The 24,142-nt window shown below is 39.3% G+C and overlaps 1 protein-coding gene across 2 annotated transcripts in view; it reads right to left on the bottom strand.

The window, feature by feature from the left end:
* Window positions 1–6,345: 6,345 nt before the first annotated feature.
* The window catches only part of DPYS (dihydropyrimidinase), a 32,582-nt gene continuing 14,785 nt past the window's right edge, over window positions 6,346–24,142 (bottom strand). Inside the window, exons 6-11 of one of the 2 annotated variants that reach the window (XM_061447956.1) lie at window positions 23,393–23,549; window positions 22,273–22,414; window positions 18,948–19,090; window positions 10,021–10,228; window positions 7,838–7,943; window positions 6,346–6,487 (exon numbers count right to left, since the gene is read on the bottom strand). In XM_061447956.1, coding sequence (XP_061303940.1) covers window positions 7,866–7,943; window positions 10,021–10,228; window positions 18,948–19,090; window positions 22,273–22,414; window positions 23,393–23,549 — 728 coding nt within the window. In that variant the 3' untranslated portion in view covers window positions 6,346–6,487; window positions 7,838–7,865. The remainder of the gene's footprint in view (window positions 6,488–7,837; window positions 7,944–10,020; window positions 10,229–18,947; window positions 19,091–22,272; window positions 22,415–23,392; window positions 23,550–24,142) is intronic. The other variant, XR_009742448.1, reaches the window with a different exon arrangement.

Genomic DNA, 24,142 nt, shown 5'->3' with positions numbered 1-24,142 from the left:
TTGTCCTGATCTTTATAGGTAAGACCAATCTTTAGCCATACTATGCCCCTCAGACCAGAGGGAAAATCCAGACCAAGGAAGACATCCTTCATGAAGGATGGCATGGTCAGGGAGCACTGGACATACTTAAGTTCATAGGACATGATGGGAGACACCCTGGGTGCGGAGGGTGCTGGCTGGTGTCATTGTGAGTAAACTTTTGATTATCTTTGAAAGGTCGTGCTCATCAGGAGAGGTTACTGAGGACTAGAAGAGAAAGACTATCACTCCCATCTTCAAAAAGGGCAAGAAGAAGGATCTGTGAAGCTACAGGTTTGTCAGGAAGTGATGGAGCAATTTCCCTCTGGAAGCCATTTCCAAACATAAAGGCCAGGACTTGACTGGTATATCACTCAAACATAACAACACCTTTTTTACTGTGAGGGTGGTCAAACACTGGAACAGGATGCCCAGAGAGGTTATGGAGTCTCCATCCTTGGAGATATTCAAAACCCAACTCGACATGGCTCTGAGCAACTCAGAGCAGTGGGCCTGGAGCAGATATCTGTAGAGCTGCCTGCCAGTCTCAGCCATTCCAATTTGGTGACTTCTACACACACAAGTACAGAAAAAATATTATATATGCACAACAAAAGCTTGTGTTAATTTGTGAATGTGCTGTACCAGCACCTGAAAATATTGTTGCCATTATGCTTATACTGGAGTCACGCACTTGAGTGGACCAATGCACTGTTTGTTTCTGTGACCATACCCATGCATACCCGTGTGCTGAAGGTGAGTTGAATGACAGGCAAAGGGGTAAGTTTGCTCTTCCTCATATCCCTAAACCTGGGTTACCAGGGAAAATGTCACATTCTGCACATTTTTAAATTCTAAAACAAATTCACCTTCAGCACCTCAAAGACACTGAAATTTATCTCAGTGGTAGAACAGTTCTTACCATTATCTACAAGTACGAGGTCTATTCCTTCAGTTCTCTTTAGTCATACAGGTCTGCCTCTCCCCTGGCATTACACATATATAACTCTCATTATCTGCAGAACTTACTTGGTTTCTGTTTTCTCTCATTTGTTTCTGTCCTGTGAGCTGGGGAAGTCTGGGGACTTGTTTATCTTCAGCTGTCTCCTCCACACGTTGTTCAGCTATTCCTTTGGCCTCTCTGTTTACCATAACCCTCAACCACAGGATTACATTGTTCTTTTTCTTTAAAAAAAATCAAAACAAACCCCCCAAAAAACCTCTACAAGTTACAATAAAACCCCAGTAATCCATCCACAATTATTTCTGTTCCTCTTCTTGTCTACCCTCTCCTCACATTTCCTACATTTTATTTTGGCTCTTTTCCCCTGTCTTTGTCATTCAAAGTGTTTTCCTCTTTTGGTATGTTTTCTTCTTCTCTGAGATCATTCTTCCCCACATATAAAAGCATGTATTTTTTTTCTGCTGAGCACAAATGAACTACAGGTACAGTTAGAATTAAGGATTTTATTTATTCATTTATTAAGTTAATGGAAATTTTTAGTATCTTTCACATTCCTGCGCATTGTCTCTAACCGCTTCTCTAGGGCTTGTCAGAAATGTACTCAGCACTCAGAACAAGAGTCTGAGGAGAAGTCTGGATTGGGCTTTTGACTCATTCATCCCTTTCCTTCCCCCAGCTCACAGTGGAGCTCAACTTCCTTTTTTAAATGCCCTTCACCAGTGCAGAAGCTGTTTGATTTATTACTGTGAAAAATCCCCCAAATGGATCAAATCTGGTTTGTAAAATTAATGAAAGTCTGACCTGATTGTCTTGTGAAGATAATTCAGAGAGACATGCCAGTGCTCCTGACCCTCCTGAAGCACAATACAAACAAGGATGCTTCCTTTCAACAACCATCTTTATGGAACTCTCCTTATCACCAGCCCATAATCCTGAACTTGGCTTGCTTGATAGCTAAACTAAGACTCTATTTTTTCTCTGTGTGTTTTGCTACAGCATTCCGTGTGGGCAGTTGAGTGTGCAAAGTCAGAGGATGCTGGGTTTACAACTGCTTTCACCCTGATCCCTGCTCTGTCAATACTGTCACGATGACTCACTGTGTTTTCATCACAGTTTAAATAGCCCAGAGATGCTGGCAATTAAAGAAGAAATGAACAGGCAAAGCCTTTCCTCTAGTTCTGTTTTACACCGCAAAAGTGCAAAGTAAGGATCAAAGGATCACTCTCTGCTGGTGCTGAAATAAAGGCTGAAAACGGGGTGTTATTGCCTACTCTATGGGCACAGACTTCAAAATACACAAACGTGCTTCATGGGGGCTGTTGTGCATGAGAGTAACTTCCTTCTCATTTCATTCCTGATACATAATACCAGCCCTGCCCTCCAGTGGCCCAGGAAAGCCACATGCCCCAGTACTGCTACTCTGCAGAGATCCCCTAGTAGTTCAGGCTGAAGAGAGAAGCACTGCAGGTGTAGGTGCTTGCACCACAGGCAGTGAAATTATAGCAGACAGACAACCAAGACAATAAACACATACTGGCTATGAGGATTTCTCTGGCAGATGATGGTATTCTATGATTCTATGGGGATGAAAGCAATATTAGGTATGCCAGGATCAGAACTCCCAAATTCCTTCTCTGCTCCTGCACCTAGAATTCACGTCACCAGGCAGAATCAAGTTCTAAAGATGCCAGATTTCTGTCTTGCTGGGGAGACTGATAAAAACATGGTTAATGGAGTTTTTATTCCTTACTTTAACACTTTGAGTCTTCAACCTTACCATAGAAGAGAGAGGGGAAACCAGCAGAATTGCAAAGAGAAGTGCTAAGCAAGAAAAGCCTGTTCTGTGTTTCAGCCTTGACAAAACAGATACTCAGATCCTTTGTACTGAGACATACTGCTTCAGAGAAAAAAGGGTTTAATGCAGCAATGGCACTTCTCAAAGCAATCAGATAGTCTACGCTACTTGAGTGACCAATTGACTTAAGGAAAAATCAAAGAAAGCAAATGTTTTTTCAAGTTGGTACTGGAGAAGCCTGAGGATTGCAGCTAAATAAGGTAGGATTCAAACATCTGGGAAAGGCGTTGCATTTCTATCCTGTGAATGGCTCAAGGAAACTGTGTGGGCTGCCAAGGTTATCTTTAAACCAGCTTTCCAACCTAATGTGGGGCATCTCTTGTCTTAGAACAATTATAGCACAGCTCAGCAACGACTTCGTGAGAATGTAATAGGCAAGTGATAGCTGGGATGAAGATGTAGGACAAATACAGAAGTCTTGTCAGGGTCTACAGAATCAGGCAGGACTGAGAGACCTCTCAGTGCTCCTTCCAGTGCTCGAGTTCAGGACCTGTGCTGACATAAATGTGTTTTATAATCCCTGTGTATGCCAAATTAACTAAACGCCTACTACAATAAACATTTTACTGAATTTGGCTCTGGTGTTACTCATTACTGGTGTTATGGAACAGGGACCTGGACAGTTCCAAAATTATACCCCTATGAAGATCCCACTATTACAGTGTGCCCCACATAAGTGTAAAAGGAACAAGGATTGAAGGGATTTGGAGCCTGACAGTCTCAACTTTAGCAGTAGTCCTTAATAGCACAGCTGAAATACTTCTGATGTCACACAGTTTCTCAAGGGCTATTACTTGGCACCTTGTAAACAGAGGCAGGATTCAGGTACTAGGGCCAGCATGTGTCATGGCAAAACAAATATTACAAATCTGACGGGCTCAATAACTTGTTGCTTTCATGGACTTAAAACCACAACTGATACTTTGGTGTAAATCCCTGTTCACAATATGTAGGTAATTTTTCATCATGATAATTAAAACAGTCATTGGAATTAAAAAGTAGGTGTTAAGAACAAAATCCAAAGGACACTTCCTGTGAGGAGAATAATCCATGCTACAGGGCAGTAAATACCAACATAAGGATTAGGAACTCTGCTAATTGTACAGGGAGAAGCTTCTTCATTTCTAATTAAATAAAAATCTATAGGAAATCTAAAAAGATAGTATTTTTTTTCCATAGATAATACACTTTCATGGTTTGGAGAGCTCAGGTTACAAAATGGGTTTTTATGGAACTCATAAGACTACTTGCTGTTATCACACCGTGAAAACATCTGTTTTTAGAAAAATCACTAACTTGATTCCTTTGGGCTTTCATGATCTGCAGTCTTTTGTATGATTTTGATCTCAGTAGGTATCCCAAGAACCCAAAAGACATTTGAAAGTACTGGGCATGTCCACAGTATCCAAAGGACTGGCAGTCTTTATTCCTCAGTTTCATTTCTGTCATAATTGAATCACTTTGGCCCTCAGCACCTCATTTAACCCAGCACTGGATGTTAAACATAAGGCAACTACATATATTTTCCATCACTCGAGTGATTTCAGAGGTTTAACCATCCATAGTTTTCACAACCGTAGATTTATTCTAACTACCTTTACTTGTCTCACAGGTGTATCATGCAATTGCATGGATCTAACAATTACTAAAACCTGAAGCCTCAGATGAAAGACTACAAATATAAGATATTGTTGAAAGTAAAAATAGGTCTTTTTTCCCTCCCTGACTTTTCCCCTACTCTTCCCAAATTTCTGCTTTTCTACAAAGCAAAACATTAATTAAAAAGAATGGATTCATGATTGGCACACACTCTTGATGAGACAAAACATAAGACAGGCATTCTTCATACCAGAGAGTTCCAGGTCTGAGAAGCTAAGACAAGCTACATAGAAGACTGCTGCAGAGTAGACATCTGCATCATAGTTAGTTGCACTCTTTGTAGTTAATGGAGACAAACTGGCATTGCAAGAAAACTACCCATCTCATCCTGAAGAACAACAGCGGACAGGTTCATCTAGCTTGGTTTAGATCTTGATGCAGAGATGAATAATGTTCCAGAAGAACATTCTGCTGATTGCAGAGAAGAACTCTCTGCTGATTGCAGAGGGACACTAGACAACAAACTCAGATGCAGACTATTACAGAAGTCAACACTGAACTCCGCTCCCTTGTAATAGTCATTGTAATAGTGCTGGATGACTCTTTTTGCTATCCTGCTGCCCCAAAGACAACCTGAGAAATGGAAGCCTGTGCTAGCTCTTTCTGAACATCCCCATTATTACCCTCCATCATCTTACAAAGAAAATTCTACTCTGCTATTTAGAGACATAAGAATTACAGACTTAGCAGGAGCTTGTTTCTCGTACAAGCTCATACATCACTGTATGCCTATGAATATAGCAGGAACCATAAGTCTGCTTTCCACTACAAATGAAAACAGTAATTATTACATGCTTTCTGTATCTGTCTTATAATATGAAAGTCTTTCTGTGCCTGTTTGGCCCAGGGGTTGCACAGAAAAGCAGGTTATACTATTTCTACACATAGAACTATGAACTCACTGAATGGGCATTTTTGTGTTGGCTTCATTTCTAAACAGTTGCTTAAAAAGAAGGGCTATCATATGTGAAAATGCAACTTTAAAAAACATCATAGGTTTCCAAGGTAAAATCTGTCTAGACATGGTAGCAGTAACAGAATCATGCTTCTAAGAATACAATTACCTCTCAAATGGGAAATCAAATAAATAGAGCAATTGAGATTTTTTTTTAATCAGGAATTCTATTCTACACAATCCAAAGTATTAGCTACATTGGGAAAAACCTCACATTTTTCAGTAAAAAAATATGTTTTTGAAATCAATACATTATGTTTGTGCTCTGGTGTTCCCACTTCATAAGACTTTAAGTTGTGGGTTATGTCTCTCCATAACACCAGAACCCCAAACAGTATTGTAGGTGAATTCACCACTATGGTTAGCACAGCTTTGCCTAGGGCATAGCAAACAAAATGCTTGAGCAAACCAAAAAATGCTTGGCTGTGCAGAGACAAAATGTATATACTCCCTTAAAGACAAGGATCTGGACATGTAGCAGCAGCTCTAAAATAGTGGCAACTCTTCTGAATCAGCACTTTTCTGTCCTAACCTGTTCCAGAAGGGAAAAACAAAAAATCAAATTCAGCATCTCTATCAGAATTCTCTGCATTGCTAAGCACAAGAGAGATCTTTCTAACACGTGAAATTAGAGAATTAGGATTCATCTCCTGTGATCTAACAGAGCAAGAATGTAGAAAATGTGCTTAAAGGCCATTGCATTGCTTTTACTTTATAGGTTAGCTGATACCTTCTAAAGATGAATATTAAGCAATATCATCCCCAAACTTACCTACTTCTAAGAACCTACAGAACTGTTACCACATTATAATTGTAGTTATTACTCCATTTTTTAAAAAGAATTTTCCAATTCTTACAACAAATTTCCTTTTAAAGGGAAACTGCAATGACAACTTTCATGCAATAAGCGCAGTATAATGTTTATTGGTTGCTGTTCTTTCATATTGGCTCTTGAGAAGTTGATTGTAGATTGATTGTTGGAACCAAAATGCACTTCTTTGGTGGGGACAGCAGTGTCATTTTCATTTGCTTTTATCTACAGAGAAGAAGAAGACAATATGACATAATCTTTCAAAAGAAATTCTCTGCTTTGCAGTTTGTCACTCAGAGAGGTAGTAATGGAGAAAGAGTACTAGGAGCTAGACAGAATGTTATTGCTCCTTCACTGTGAGGTAGTTTTAAAGGAATGCTACAATGGAATGTGGAAAAGCTAACTTCATTCTTCTACCACTGCAGGTTTGTCCCTATCCTCATACTAACTAGCACTGAGAACTGACCCATTTTATGTGAGGGGCTTTACATCCATATATTGGGAAATCCTTTCTCAAACTAGCTGATTTCACCCAAAACTCAGCCTGGATTTTGTCATGCTTACTGCTACTCAGTGTTCCCCTGGCCCGTATTAATCAACTGCCCTGTTGCAGTGGACAACACTTCAGCTGCAGCTGGCATGCAGCAGCATCATGTCTCAATTGGGATTGCTGAAGGTCTTAGTTCTATTTTTTCCTGGGGCATTTCTTTTGCTTGTTAAACAATTAAGAGTGAGGTGTTGTTGCCTAGTTCTTCCCTCCAGCTGCCTTATCTTGCCCATATGTTGCACTGCTAGGTTCCCTTGCTAGTTTCTTCTGAGAGACAGTTCAACTCACAAAGCCAACAGAAAACTAACCCAGAAAAAAGAAGCTAATTGTTTTCTTCTGTCTTAGCAAGTAAACCAACTCATAGAAAGATCCACTGAGCACTATGGCATATAAAGGTCAGGGAGTGTCAATACCAAGCTAGGCACCCTGGACACTGAACAGGGGAGATGCCGGGTGTTATTCCGTTAGCAGCACTGAGCTTTACAGTAGCTCAATTATCTATTATACAACTGCTGGCACTGACTGCAGCACCTCTATTGCATGAAGACAGCTGTGGTTCTTGCAAACCATATCTATCAGCTTAACCAAAAAGCACAACTGCTGGAAAGTTATTGTCTGTAACACAGGGACACTAAAGAATATATATTTTACATCCAGCTGTTTTTGTTTGTTTGTTTGTTTGTTTCCCTGTAAATTTGAAAGCCAAACTATTATGCTCTGTGTATTCTTGGTGCTAACTGAACTCACGATTTCTATGGACCTTCATATCCATCTCTTAGTCTAGCAGTTAAACTCCATTTGCATCTCTCAATTGAGCTTTTTAAATGAGGCTCCAATCAGAAAGAGTTCCTCCCCACCTAGGCTGCCACACATTTTCATCAAATTTAAAGATACCAAGATAACTCAGTTTCTGAGAGGGCTTATTTCAGACAAGCTTGTCACAATCTGGAAGACCTGCTACACTTTCATTTTCTTAAAGTTTCAGAGAAACAGTAAAGAAGTTTTCATCAGTCAAAAGAGACACTTACCTGCAAGAGCCACAACTGGGGAATGAGCCTACTGGTTCTGTGTGACCCATGTTTCTGAGACTATGCCTGTATAAGGTGCTCTCTTAACAGGAACAGGCTGACAGACCTGCAAGAAATATGTTACAAATCCTTCACTATTATTTGTCTTCCTCTTGTAATTTCTAATTGGACACAATGAAAATAGCAGTCCTGTGATAACCCAACTTTGTATGTTATGCATCCCAACAGTTTCATCAAACCTCTCTCTTGTAAAGATCCCTTACACTGGGATCAAACTGTACAGTTCTCAGCTTTCATCAGGAGCTGGTTGGCTCAATCTCTTCACCACTGTAACAAAGCAACTCTAAACCATGTTTTTTTTAAAAAAGCAACTGACCATGTTACACCTCATTTTATTGATGCTTCTCCCCTCGGAGGCTTAAATAACTGCAATGTTCTCTTACACCAAAAAGAATGACCCAATTTTTTTGCTGCTGCAATGGCAGTATAAATCTGCTCTCAATAGCTAGTTTTTATTACCATTACCTGGTATATATTTTGCATTAAAAGCCAAAGGGATCAACGTTGCACAACGAAACTCATTAACAAAGTACCAAATATCTTCAGTGTCCAGTGGATTAAATAGACTCACAGGCACATACAACTTTGTGCATTATATATATCCTAATTAAGACAGATCCATAGAACTATGATTTCTAAGAGGAACACTGCAAAGAGAATCTATCTGGATTAAAAATGCAGAATGAATCTAATGTAGGTGAGCAGTGACCTTTGGAGCAATTGTTTCAATTCAGTTACATATTCAGTGGAAAGGGAAGATTAGGACTACTGGCTCACTTTTCTACTAGGCCTTGAAAGTCCTAGAGGCAGAGAGTATTTTCTTTGCCCTTCCTTTCCCCTAGAAACATTAATGTTCATTCACATTGAAAAGGTGAATAGAATATATAAAATTTGTGGACACACTTAAATGAGGGATACAGTTTCAAAATAAAAGCAAAGTAGAAACAGCACAGCTAGATGCTAACAGTAAAATAACTGTAGTTTATCTAATTTACCCTGACTTGTACTAGTACCAAAAAAAAAAAAAAAAAAAAAAAAAAAAAAAAGTGTTCCTTAATGTCTGGAAAACCCAAACCTCCAAAATGCAATAATAAATGCATTAATCTGTTTCCTGTTCTTTTAGTCCCCAGGGAAAAACTGTGTGTCAGGAGGGGACTTCCCTGCCTATCCACTGCATTATGTGCAGGCAGCCCACCAACCCCTCTGAAAGGCTGATTTGGAGGAAAGCCTCACTCAGTCACTTTCACATGCCTTTCTAAGTCCACCAAGACAACAACAGGAAGAAATATACAGAATTATCTTGGAAGCATTTCAATGGGCTATATCTCACATGGATGCTAGTCTGATTCAACTTTTAGGTCTTGCAGTGAATCACACTGATTAAGGTTGTGATTTTAAAATATACTTTGGCTGCTTTTGAAAGTGCTGATCACAACTGAGTTACACTAAGCATGCAAAAGCATTCTTCATGAATGCTTTCATGGAAAATAGGCACTGAAAATTCAATCTTTATGTATTTTGCAATATTTCTCTTAAAAAAAAAAACAAAACCAAACCACCAAAAATCCTCAAGAAAACCCCCATAAAAACAAGAGAGTTGTCTTACTTGGTCCAGCAGTGCACTTTTTGCACATGTTCATCTTAAAACAGATTCTTGCTGGAACAGAGCTAAGTCTTCAATATTTTACAGAGTTTAGCCCCAAATATCTGATCCATGAAAGAGTTAGAAAATTACTGATTTCTTCCTCAGTCTAAGACTTCTTCCTGCAGATGATGTTATGCCTGTTTGTTTTCCAGTGAATTCGGTGATAAAATGTAGCAGTTAGATTACTCATGAGCAAAACTTTGTCCACTTTTATTGGAAATGAGATATGTCTATTTCAACAAGCACCCAGGCTAAGTCTACAAGCTGTACAGACTACCCTAAGAGCAGGAACTAGTCTATGACATTTTTCTGTAAGATAAAGAGCAATAAGAATTGAGTCCTTAGTTTCATTTTCTCTCACCTTGGCAGATTTTGATTAGTAAGGGAAATTACTATTGAATCCCCAGACTTCTCTTCCCAAGAGCTAGTTATCCTCATGCTGTACAAAGCATTACAGAGATTTATTAGTTTAATTAACCTGCTCCCGCTGCCTGATTCGTTCGTAGACATATGGAGGGAATGGTGGACGGGAGACATATTTTCCATCTCCTGCTGTGACATTGAAAGCTCCACCTTCATAAACTACTTTGCCTCTTGAAACTGTCGCAACTGGGACTCCATGGCAGACCATTCCTTCAAATATATTGAAGTTGTTGGCCTGATGATGTGTCTTTGCAGATATTGTCCTGTGTTTACAAAACAAAACAACACCCAAAATTGCTCTGATTCTTGCATTTCACTTCATTACAAAATTTTGAGACACTGATACAGGAAGAAAAATTAGCAGCATTATTAAACTACAACTTTGTACAGTACATCATGGAACAGCTGTAAAAATAGGATAGAGCAATAGCATTTCACTGAACAGTAATTGCATTTCAAAAGAATGAAGAGGGAGTCAAAAGGACAGAACTTTGCAGCCTTGAAACACAAAATTTTCCACTAGAAAGAGGTTGGTGGAAAAAAAATCAGTCTGTAATATGTTATTTGGATAACATGATTTCATTCTGCCTTGTCAAGCAAATATCTGTGCATGATAAAGTCAGAAAAAGCTCTGACCTTTTAACTAGAATGACTTGCAGTTTCAAGTTTTAAAAGCATGGCTGCAATGTTTCAAAGATTGAGACTCACGAATAACACAAAGACTATTTCACTGAAAAGTCAGTAGACGGTAATGAATTTTGGTAACTCTTAATGTGAGCTGGATTGATCCAGTGACTAACAGCCCAAATATCTCGATGCTGCTAAATAGTAATGAGAACATCACACTTCTACACACCTTTCCTCCAACTATTTTAAGCAAATTTTAGACCTCAAAAGTACTCATTTGAGCTACAGTATTATTGCTTTGTTTATGCATAGATCTTACTCTTTATGATCACCATTTTGGAGCCAATTTCTCCAGCCCTAACTTGTTACATCAGAAGCAGAGCCAATGCTACAGCTGACATTAGCATCTGGAAGTTCAGGCTGTGCATTTTTTTTTTATTATCTATTTTCCCTACTGAGCTACATACTAGTTACTCTATCTAAAATATGAATTTGAATTTTAGTGAATTATTTTACTAACTTCCTGTTATTTTTTTATAGTACAGAGAGTTATATTTTTACTGTCATCTGTATTTTCTGAAAGGAAGGAAGCTTCATGCTTTTGTCTAGCAGTCAGAATTTTCCAGAACAGGTGCTCTCACAATCAAAAACCTACCACGCATATATAGCATTAACATTATTCCAGAGACTAAATCTTCTGCAAAAGAATTATCAAAGTCAAAAGTAATATGAAATATTAGTAAAGTATTGATATGTTTGAAGAAGAATTTTATAAAACTTCTGTTAACATCTTTATGAAAATGGAGAAACCACAACAAAATCTGTATCTTTCTTGAAGTATATCCATTTTCAAAAGTAATCACACACCAAATATTTCAAATGGTTACTTATACAGAGAAAAAGAAAAAAAGAATTAGTGGAAGAATACTTTGTTTTCCTTTTCTATCATTTTGTTGAACTGGTTCACTAAGAAAATGGTTCCACTAAGGGATACATTTAAATCTTGCTGGCAATTGACTTTTCAAAGGCTGTGGATATAGAAATACTCTCTATCACCAATCTGCCCATAGGAATAAAAACTTTTCCTTATTCAGCACACACTGGACAGAAAACTTACGCATTCCTGCTCAACCAATATCAGCATCATTTTGTGGATTCACAGTGGAAAGAGTGAGCAATAGAAGTCAGACCTCTTGTATTCACCAGTCCTATGAACACTATCAAACAACTTTATTCATGAGTGTTATGATAGACTTACAAATAGTTTGTGAACATATTCCTCTAGCTCATTGCACTGGCCTTATGGGACCAATTCCTAGGGCAGTAAGTAAGAACAACTGTAATATAATTATCTTTAATATACTCTGAGTATATATCATATCTATTTGCACAATCACACTGGGACACAAAAGAAAAATGGAAAAGGTAATTTGACCAAACAAACAGAAAAATAAGATCCTTCAACTCATGAGCTGTTTAATTGTGCTACTGCAGGATCAGAAGACATAAACATGCCTCACAGATAAGTACATCCTTCATAAAAAGACACAAAATGAATGGAAATTAGCACTTTTCAAAGTAAGCTCCATTTGTACAGCTAAACCTTACAATATGACAAAACACATTTCCCAGAGCTTGTCTCAACAACAAACTTGTATAGAACTCATTTATAACTCCTGTGTTGAAACAAGCCTTAGATCACGTTGCCCTTTCTGAAGGTTGAAGAGCATTCTCCTTGATGGAGATTATCAAAATTCATCTGTGATTTAACCCTTTCACATCATCAATGGCAGTGAAAGTTTCAGGTGGCAAGCAAGCAACCAATTGAAGCAGAATTAGACAGTATGCTTGGGTCTGAAGCTCAGAACTCAGCAACCTTATGCAACATACTTTTTCCTTCTGTATCAGCCATTTCAGTAGCAGACAGCTTGCTGGGAATGTTAGGGAAATTCCACTGTTTGCTCCAAATGTCTTAACACTATTGACTGTTCAGCTAATGGCAAGAACACCTGTAATCTTTTTATAATCCATGAAATCCAAGATTTTGTATGCTGCAAGGGTTATCACTTTAATTTCCAAGGGGGTTAGAAGAAAATTAAGAATGTAATTACTTTCAATGGAAATTGGATGTATACCTCACATGGTTTTCTTGAAAATTTCCAGGTACAGGAATATGAAGGAATTCTGTACTCGACAGCCCTTAGGCAAGAGCAGCTGCTCAACATCTCAGTAAAGGGAAGACACCTCTTTTAGAATTAGTTCATTAATTTAAAACAGAGTAATAAAGGCAGCCATAATGAGCTATAATGAGTCCATTGTTGACAAGAAAACAACTGCTTTGTTGACAGCTGCCATAGAAACCCAATTTATGTAAGGGTGAGTATTTGCGCTGTAAGCAACTTCTCTCAGTGCTTACAGTGCAGTATCTCTAAGCTTTTTAGAGCCGGGGTAGGTGAGAAATGCCAGTTTTCTGAATAGCATCAGCCTTTGAGAGCTGCCTCTTTATGTCACTTTCAGATGCCTTTGAACTCTCTAGATTGTTAAGCTGCTTTTCTAAAATCTAGACAAAATAGACTGTTCACCTTTCCCTGCTGTCCTGAGCCATTACTCATTTATAATACTAATTAAGTCGAACTTTGTTATGTTGGAGTCATTTTTATTAAAAAGAAAAGAAGGGGAAAAAAGAGAAAGAGGAAAAGGAAGAGAAAGTCTTAAAACCTATGTGCAAAAATGCTAGTTATAAGCCTATAATGTGGATTAAAAACCTGATGGACTATTTTATTTTAAGGAATTGCAATGACTGTACATGCAAATACATGGAGGAAACTTTTTGTAAAGCTGTATTCCTAGGTTCTTAAAAATATCTTTAAATATGTGTTGCCTATGAGTAGCCATATCAAGTGAGGAGATTTGTGGATAAAACAACAGATGCAAGAGGAGCTCCAAGTCCAAGTGACTTACTTGAGGGATGGGATCTTTATTTTATGCAATCATATCTCCTATAATTCATCATTTTGAAGTGGGTAGCAAGTGAGAACAGAATTATTTCTCTGATTATAGTAACTCATTTTTCAACAATACCATCAGTCTGGTCCTGTCAATCACTCCAAGCTGATATGGGATGGAAGTGAAAATTCTCAAACAGTATAATGTGCAGGAGAGAAACACTACTGAGAAATTAAGCTTTCAGAAAAGCATAAAAAGAAAGGAAAATACAAATTAGTCTATTCAACGTCTAAAGAGGCTCTGGAAGTGATTATCAGAGAGAAAAAGGCAAGGTTATATAAGCAGAAAATGAGAAAGATTTAAATTTTGGGGTGTAACATTTCCAAAATTCAGTTCTCTGAAGAGAGCAGCTGACATTTGGTGAGACAGCAAGTTTCTAGGGAAATGTACATCGTGCTCACTCAGAGAGGGTTATTTTGTTACAATTCACAGAACCACGGAGTCACTGAGGTTCAAAGCATCTCTGGAGATCATCTATTCCAAGGCCTTTGCTCTGATCAGGGTCAGCTAAACTAGGCTTCTTAGGGCCATGTCCAATTAGGTTTTAAGTACCTCCAAAAATGGAGAGGCCATAATCTCTTTGGGCAACCTGTGATCATCCTCACAGGAAAAAAACAAAACCAAAACCAAACAAAAAACAACCCACAGTTATTTCTAATGTTTAAATGGAATTTCCTGTATTTTAATTTGTGCCTATTGTTTCTTTCTCCATGTCCCCTTAATTTGAGATAACAGTCCTTTGACAGGAACTCTGATTCTAGTGAATTAGTGTACATTCATGCATGCACATGCTTCCACTTGTGCAAAAGAACATGGGGCTATTGAAAATGCCAGAATATACTTCTCCTATGCATACTTATTTGTATGCCACATTATTTCATTTTGCCTTATTGTGTCTAGATGAAGTTATCCATATACTCGGTATTCAAAATTATGCTCATTCATCAAAAGAGTAAGACAGTTGCAGCATTATTTATTCTAATCATCTGATAAAATCTTGGTTTCTTCCCCTTTCATTTTATGAAAAATTACAGGCAATGAGTGTTTAAATGTTGTAACTTGTCCCCAGTTAAGACTCTGAGGGTGAAGACTTGAACACAAATGAGATAGACATAGGCTGCAGATTTTGCTTCTAACAAATGAAAAAGATTTCCCCGTGAACATATATACACACAAAAAAAGTCATTGAGGAAACATGCCAGCAGACGTGGACACTCTGACTCCTCCCTGATTCGCATCCAGTGACTGTTTCCCCTAAAATGCATAAACACTGGAAACAGGCTGTTAACCATATCTTCCCTAGTCATGTCATAGCAGGTAGATTATAGAGTAACGCATTCCTTTCCCTCCCTCTCCTACTCATCTGAGAACTCCTGCATTCCCTGCTAATCATGGACCCTGTTCCATCAGCTGTGAATTTGGGGCTGCAGCCACCACTGACTGGCCTAACTATCAGGGTCGATGCCAACTCCACTGGTACATGTGGGGCACTCTCGAGGTCTGCCATGAAGGGACACTCCAGCAGAATTCAAGTAGGATGGCATGAGAGACAGCTACGGCACAGCCAGCTCTGCTTCTGCATTCAAAAGATCTTTTAGGGTCTATTTAGTGAGTAGTAAAAACCTGATGGGTGAGGTTTCCCAGACTGCACGTTGTCATAATGAAGGGGTGGACTTAGAAAAATTCCATTTGAGGCAAGTGTTTTTATCCCTATGGGTGTTTGATCTTGCCTTTGGGGCCTGATCCAGGGCTTATTTCCAAGGGTCCGACAGGCTACAGTGAGTTTATTGAGCCCTAATATCTGCCAGGAGCTTAATCTGTTTTATGAGATCTTTAGCACCTTCTGCCCCTACTTTACAAGGGATGCTCAGCTCTTTCCACAGTCTGAATTGGGTACTGCAGTATTTAGATTCCCTGATGAGCATTTCTGAAACAAGCCATACAGATTCTGTATTCTTGCTTGTTTTCAAATATCTAAAGGCATCAGCTATAGAGGACACTAACTTGCTTGACAGGTGACATTCCCTTTCCCTTGCTTACTCTACCTTCTCCTTCTGGAACAGTCTTTACAGTTGCTTTTGATTCACAGACCTGGGGCTGTTATATTATTTGTGTGTAGCTGAAAGAAGTCCGTGAACATTCCTGATGAAAGAACAGATTAAAATAAGACGCTACATATTTGCTGCCTAAGCGCGTTTTCCAAGCAATACTCACAAAACAGTAATGTGTGCACAGGCTGTGCACAGGGATGTTGAGGGTGTTGAGGTCTGCAAGATGGTGATTGATAGCACATGGATGCAATAAACCAACAGGTTACTTTGGTATTTGTGTATTCTTTAATGAATATGCAATATGGAAGCTAAGAAATAGACCTAATGTCAGAACTCACAACCCATCTTTTTTACTAGACAAGTTTCTAATTTATACATTTAAAATGTTTCTTCCCATTAATCCTTTCTTTCATGCAGACCTGCTAAACCAGTATTTAGAAGCTTTTAAACAGTGTAGCAAATCTGATAACTGTTCATATAACCTTTTCTGCAGAAATTACCATAAAACACTACAGAAACAGACCAGTCACGGAAGCTGACCTGTAGAAGGCAAGCCTCAGCTAAAGCAGCAGAGTGCTGGAAGTGGAACCTTGACTTGCAATTGCTCCCAGCTTGCAGAGCTGTCATGTTGAATTCACTAGGTTTTTGCAACCTAGAAAGAGAAAATCCTGAACGCCCAGATAGCACCCAACATGTTGCTATTATGCAATGATGTGGGAGGGAAAATGAAGCTGATTTTGTAGGAATGTAAGTTTTTATCTTTTTAAGAGCTTCACTACCTTTCAGAAGGACTTAAGAATCATCATTATACGCTTCCTCTCACAGATTGTTATAATACCAGTTCTTCACAGTGATACTTCAGCAATTGTCTAACTCTTTAGGCTAGTATCAGCCAGTATTTTAAGACTACAGGAACACAGCATCAACTCAGAACTGGAAAACTGCGTTTTCCTGTTACAAGATTTAGATTTACAAACAAGAAAAGCAGTCACGCTTGAAAGAGGAAGGACTTAGCAAGAAAGAGGAATAAGCCTCTTGTGAAATTGAAAATCACTCCTTAGAGTCAACAAAGCAGGAGGCTGCACCTTGTGTAATACCTTAAAAGGCTGAGGTCCATTAGCTGGATCTTTTTTTTCTGCTGGGCTGTTAATGCCCTCTTCCGGATTTGTAGTGAAATGAATAGACAAGCACTAGTAAGATTTGTTTATACTTATTCACGTAGTTCACACGATTGTAGCTGTAGAGAGGCTTGTTTCTAGAAAAGCCAAAGGGATAAACAGTGGGAACAGTACCAAATCAAGAAAAAAGTATTGGCTGAACTTATATTCAGGTTGCTCAGTAAGAAAACGTGGTTTAACGCTCGAAAAAATACTTGAAGAACTGCAGCTTCACAGCTGCAGTAGGCAAAATGCAGTTTGAGCACTCAGAAGAGTGAAAGGAGGCAGAAGGAATGTTTGAGAGGCAAAAGGATAAATAATTACAGAAGCTGATGAAGCACCTTGAGAACAATGTCAGAATTCTGCTATTCTTCTAGATTCAGTTGTCCGTCCCCCCCCCCCGGCAGAGCAGAAATTGAGCTTGGAAATGAATCCTTCCGGATTTCATAATCAGAGTTCATAGCTCCACTGTACTGAAATACTCATTGCTAGCATTTCAATATATGCTTGCTCAACATGCAGGAAGGCACAATGCACATGAAAATCTCTCTGACCCAGCTGTAGGCAGGCCTCTATGTTTATTGGGGCTGCTGACACTCCTGAAGTTTATTTTGCTGGTGCTGCCAGGTTTTTTGTGGGACTTCTGGATAACAACCTGCATGTCCTCAAGATTTGCAATTTAAAACATAATGTTTTTCCTCTAACTCTCACATGGTTTTGGTACTCATTAATGTACAGAAATGAGTGAGTATTGCACTGTCAAAACTTAAAAAATAAGAAGATTGGTCAAGAAAATTTTGTTTGTGTAAGGTAAATCTAGGATTAGGCTTTTTGTGCCTCCATTTGGCTTCAAAAAAACACCCCAAGGCTGAAAATCTAATGCCATCTAGGTTACAACTGTTCAGGAAAACCAAACACTGTGATAACCTTCAATAAAGCTGGCCATACTGTCATCATGCCCAACAGCCCACAAAACTCATCTAAGGTTTCTGATAGCTATGTGATGTGGATTTTCTATTTGGATGACACTGATGAGACTTCAAGGAGGGTCTTCAGCACAGTTGTATGCTCACAACGCTCACTAGAGCTGAGCCCAAGACAAGAGAACCAGCCCAGAACACTTCCTGACCTCCTGCTGCTGCTGTGTGCAGGGCTGGATGTGGTTGGATGTAAGACTCAGCTGTTAAAGTGCCTGCAGATTTAAGCCAACCTGCTCAGCATTTGAAGACAGGAGATGCACTTGTACAGCCCAAGCAAGCTAGCTCTGTGACAGTCAGCTGCCAGACCATTTCCAGGAAGTTTAAACAAGACCAGTATGGGCATAAGAGCCAGAGCAAGCCACAAGACATATAATTCCTGACAAATATACAGTGGCCTGAGTTTGGAGCTATGATCGTGTGAAGGCAGGAATCAGCAATAATGCACAGTATGCTGAGTTGAGGCTCCTAGAAAGACACTTTGTAGCAAAAATGCACCATGTCATCAAGTCTTGCAGAGTGAGACAGCACACCTTTTGTGCATCTGTTGTTGGTGTGACAAGCTCTGTTCTAACAGACTTACTGTGCACAGAATCGGAAAACTCCATAAATAATAGCATAGGTATGCACAGCTTGAGCTTCAGAACTAAGCTCACTCCTGGCTATAGCCACTGTATTAGCTCTATCAGCTAGGGAAAATACATCAGAAGGGCAAGATCCCACACTCTCACCACCCATCACAGACCTGACCACTTTTAAGTACGTCTGAAGTAGCTGTAAGTTCAAAACACAAGCTTGTAATGAGTCATCCTTCAGGAGCAGGGTCCTTTCCCTGCTCTCTGCAGTGGGAGGAAGCACTTAACAGAGTTACTCTAAGATCCCAGCATGGTTATTTTTACTCTCAGGATACCAAGTCCTGGTAGCATAATGTACAGACCTTGTTATTTTTGCAATTGGTCAGAAATCTAGGAGAATTTTTTTAAATCCATCTAGAGATGCTTACATACAGTATTGCAGGGTACAAATAACATGTAAATAATTCATGTGAAGTGCTATCAAAAACCACTATAACTTCAACCCAAAGGCTTATTGCTGCACAGAGGCTTTGAGATATTTTTTTCCTGCAGAGAAGCTGGATGGTAGGAAATAACTACCCTTACATACCTCGAAGCTTTGGGATCCCAAATGACGATGTCAGCATCAGAACCCACAGCAATTCTCCCCTTCTTTGGGTACAGGTTAAAAATTTTTGCTGCATTTGTGCTGGTAACAGCTACAAATCTGTTTTCATCCATTTTTCCACTGTGCTGCACAAGAGTACACAAAAGCAAGCTCATTACTTTTTAAAACGAGGAATGAAACAAATGTTCCTGTTATTGAAAAAGGTAGGATGAGTGACAGATCTCTGCCAGCATCACATCAATATTTTTTTTTAATGTCATACTGAAGAGTTTAAAAGAAATAAAAATAACTATTTGTCTGAGATGCACAAACTGTAATGTACATTCACTGAATACTGTAACCTTATTTTACTTTATCCCACAGGAAAAGGAAAAAAGACAACTTTAAATCCAAACTTTTGTGGATCCAGTCCCAAGTCACCTGAAATATTTTTTTTTAATCTGGCTTTGCATCTGTAGTCCTGCTCAGCAGTCTCCTTGGGAGACATAACATCTCTCATAACCAGTATCTAGGTTTTACGAAATGGTGAGACAGTATAAGGAGAGCCTAGAAGATGATAAAGGAGAGGTAAGGCACAATGTGTAACATAGGAAAGGTGATTTGCAAATGTTTTCAGCAATAACACGGAGGATAGAACTCTTCAGTAAATGTTTGAGAACAAGCAGTATAAAAATCAGATTTGCTGATGTGACACATCAGCAAAATGGCAAATAATAAGGGATATAAATGCGTCTTGGGACTGTTCACTGCTACATAACTAGTTTTAATCCAGCCTCTGTGACTGTTCTGTGCTTGGAAAGGCAGATACACTGGTAGACATACTGCATAGGTCAGTCTAGGAATCAGAATGTCATAAAAATGTGGTTTTATGGTGGCTTTTGAGCATCTAAGAAAAGCATGAGTGGTGAGCACTGCTTTTCTAACTAATGGTGTATGGGAAGGGAGGAAAGCTTTCCACATAAATTCTCACAGCTGTGTAATATTTTACAAGTAAGAAAAGAGAGGATATTCCTGATTGAAGAACCTTCTGAAAAACTATCTTGCCCAACAAGATGGACTGTTTAAAAGCAACACTGATGTATATATTCCTGTCTTACTTTCATACTAACCACAAGCTAGATTACATTCCAGTTTACACAATAAATAATCACACTAGAGCTATGCCACAGGTGAATACAGGCAGAAGTCTGCTTTGTACATGCCAACTTGAATGGAATCCCAAATCAGATAAAAAGAGAGATTCTGAACCACATCCTTACCAAGTTAGATAATTCTACAGTGACAAATAAACATGCCTTGCAGTGCATTATCAATGAGACTTCACTATTGCAAGAGAACTTACTAATAATTAGAAAGTTGAACTAGAGCCTCCAGAACTTAACAGCATTGTGTTAGCCAGAGCAATCATAACATCCAGTAAGCAGCAGATCCCTCACCAGATTGCCTCACCTCCCCTCCCTGTCCCACATCAAACTACCTCATATCCAAAAAACCTGGCCATTAGCTTTTGTATTTTTGTTTAGGGCCTGAAGGCCATTGTTCTGAAAAGCACTGAACATTCTTGTGCTGGCACTGACAATATGAAGTCAATGGGACTTAAAGGTGCTTATCTCACCATATCACAGGACTGAGCCATATGTTAGAGAAGTATTTCTTATCCCTAGCTTGTTTCCTCTGGTTGAAAACACAAATTAGAAGATGACAGGCACACACCCAGTGCAGAAGCTTCTCCAACAGCTAAGTTTGAGAGAGATAAAAGAGGAAAAAATATAGAACTGACCAAGTTCAAACTGTGGATAAATCCTACTTTCCTTTCACTTGTTAAAAGAAATGCTGCAAGTAAATCTACTGTGCACTACTGCTGAAACAATAGCAGTCATTTGCTTCTAAACTACAGAAATGATTCTGTTGTGCTGTATTTTAAACACTAAGAAACTTCTACCTCCCATGACCATAAAGTGAGAGATAGATAGTAAGATAGTAAGGACTCTATTATGGTATTTTATCAAAGGATTTATCCTACGATATATATATACCTGATAAAACTGGAGGGTTGATAACTGCTAAGAGATTATATTTTGTTGGAGAAATCAATTACTTCCATGTTCATATATATTGATGTCATGGTTTAAGACCAGCTGGTAACTCAGAAACACACAGCTGCTCACTCACTCCCTCCCCTTCTTCTTCCCCTCTCCTGAAGGGATGGTGAGGAGAATCAAAAGCATGTAACTCCCACAGGTTGAGATAAGAACAGTCCAGTGACTAAGGTATAATTCAAAATTACTACTACTACTTCCCCTAATAATAAGGCAAATAACAAAGGGAGAGAATATGAAACTAAAAGGGGAAAGGGAAAAACCCAGTACACAGGTGATGCACAATACAATTGCTCACCACCTGCCAACTGATAGCCAGCCCGACCTGAGCAGTGATAGGTCTCTTCTGGGTGATTCCCCCCAGTTTATATACCAGGCATGATGTGCTGTGGTATGGAATACCCCTTTGGCTAGTTTGGGTCAGGTATCCTGTCTCTGCTCTCTTCTGGCTTCTTGTGCCCCTCCTCACTGGCCGAGCATGAGAAACAGAAAAGTCCTTCATCAGGGTAAGCATTACTTAGCAACAACTAAAACACTGGTGTGTTATCAATCAGCATTGTTCTCAGACTAAAGCCAAAACACAGCACTGCACCACCTACTAGGAAGGTGCCCTGGCTTCAGCAGTAGCAGCCATTTTTCTCCTTCTTAGTACCTGGTGCAGTGCTGTTTTTTTGACTTTCAGTCAGAGAACAGCGCTGATAACACCAATGTTTTTATTTGCTCCTCAGTAATGTTTACTCTGACCAAGGACTTTCTGAGTCTCATGCTCTGCCAGGGAGGAGGGGAAATCGGGAGGAAGCAGAGACAGGACACCAGACCCAAACTAACCAAAAAGGTATTACGTACCACCGCACGTCATGCACACTATATAAACTGGGGGCAGTTACCCGGAAGGGCAGATCCCTGCTTGGTCGGGCTGGGTATCGGTTGGTGGGTGATGAGCAGTTGTATTCTCTTCCCTTGTTATTTCCCTTATCATTATTACTATTGGTGGCAGCAGCAGTGATTTGTGTTATACCTTAGTTACTGGACTGTTCTTATCTCAACCTGTGGGAGTTACGTTCTTTCGATTCTTCTCCCCATCCCTCTGGGAGCGGGGAGGAGTGAGAGAGCGGCTGGCGTGGTTCTGAGTTACGGCTGGGCTTAAACCACAACAGAAGGAGAAAACTAACTGTTACAGCCAAATCCAGAAAAATCGATATACTTACAACGCCTTTTTCCCATATGACTGACATCCTATCTTCCACACCATTCACTCCATTAGGGATTTTTGTGAAGTCGTCCTTCCCCTGAGCTTTCTGGCATGTGTCAAAGGTGCAGTTGTCAGTCCCTGTCACAGATAGGTCATCACTGTAGAGAGATAAAGTTCTTTATGAAATAGAGCATGTATCAGGCAGTGCCACATGGGAAAAACCATTGCAAAGCGTGGTAGATCCAGGAATCCATGCTGCAAGGAAAAACTGGTATGTCCTGCCTTCCTGTCTTCAGTCCCATCCTCCAAGAGTAGCTCCACAGTACAGCCAGTTCCCCTGTAAAGTAGTTTTCTCTTCAGAAACCCCTCAGAAGAAACCAATCAGAAAAAATAACACTTTTACTTTGGATATAACAAAGGTGTCCCACAAATGGAGGACTAATACACTTTGCCCAGAGTAAGGGGCTTGGTTCCATCCTCACTTAGGGCAATTTTAGACTGAGTTACTCTATATACCCTTTGAAATTGCCACAGATCTGCACAACCATCAGCCAGTGTTCAGGATACACTGGTCAAATTCAACCCTTTTGTGGAGTTAAGCTTTGTTGGTAATGAAATACCAGCAAAACACACCTGCTGTTAACTGCAGGTATCTGAAGGATACTTCTATTCCTACTTCCTTCTGAAAGAAGTGGATAACTTACATCTACCTTCAGAAGTCAGCAGGCTTAGTTTTTACATAGCATCCACATTTCAAGTGAAAAAGGCAGCTGATAACAAAACCCAGAACCCCTAGCTGTGACCCCACTTTTTACACATTCCCCCCTGATTTACAACCTTACTGTTTCCCTGGTCATGTTTCAATTTTTGATGCAGTATTAGCAAGGCAAGACTAATGATTAAAATCAATGGGGACAGAGGCCACAAGAGTCCAGAGGAACAAAATCTGAACACTTTCTAATTCCTGCAACAAAAGATGTTTTTCATCTATGGTTTCACCTTACATTTCTCCTTCCTGATAGTGTTAACATTCTGTACTTAGAAAATCTCCAGGGCATCAACCTGTTATTATATACTACAGACAGAATTTGCTATGTATTTGGGCATCAACTGTCACTGTTTGTTCATCTGCTTACTTGGCCAGTAAGTTCATGAGGAAACCAGGAGTAGATGGATCTGGTCTCAGTGGAGGTCCCATGACATATGCTGCAGCATGAGCCCAGTCTTCATTCCAGTAGTTGGTGCCATCGGTGCCAAGACTAGCAGCAATAGGCTCCCCATAAACCACCTTTCCTAAAAAATATAAAGCAATAGTATCATCATCAAACAACATAAAAATGCTTATCCTGTGTTTTCTCTGTTGCGGATCTTTTTGATGGCAATGGATCTAAGTTTGAATAAGTGTTTCAAATTAAACACTAACATATGGAAGGACATAATAAAATAACCTATAACACAGCATCTCTGTTCTGAATATTCTGCTGTTGATCTCCCAATATACTTCCTCATAAGAACATTGCTTGGCCAAGTTTTTTAATGAAATTGGTGACAGATATATTATAATGGGGTTTACACATTTTTTACTAGGCCTGCGATTGAGATTTCAAAAGGAACACAGTCCTCTGGTGTTTCCGTGAATTACTGGATTATAAGTGCTACACTGGCACAGCTTACTACCACGGGACTCAGTTCTTTTCAAAATATGTTTCCCACTGCAGTAGTACCATTCGTTAAATCTTCTGTGTTAGACTTGCAAAAAGTCCTCATATACTTTAAACCTCATAGTTCTACCGTCATTTCTACAAGGTTTAAAGACCTGCTCTGACATTACTGTACTGTACATTTACCCCAAGTACTACATAGTATAACTTCTTCCATGACCTAAA

Source organism: Pezoporus flaviventris, unplaced genomic scaffold (assembly GCF_033815535.1).
Source record: "Pezoporus flaviventris isolate CSIRO_AGI_PZ_B2104156 unplaced genomic scaffold, CSIRO_AGI_Pfla_v1 ptg000007l, whole genome shotgun sequence".
NCBI lineage: Eukaryota > Metazoa > Chordata > Aves > Psittaciformes > Psittacidae > Pezoporus > Pezoporus flaviventris.
Note: the sequence above shows the minus strand (reverse complement) of the source record. Positions and strands in the feature narration are given on the sequence as shown.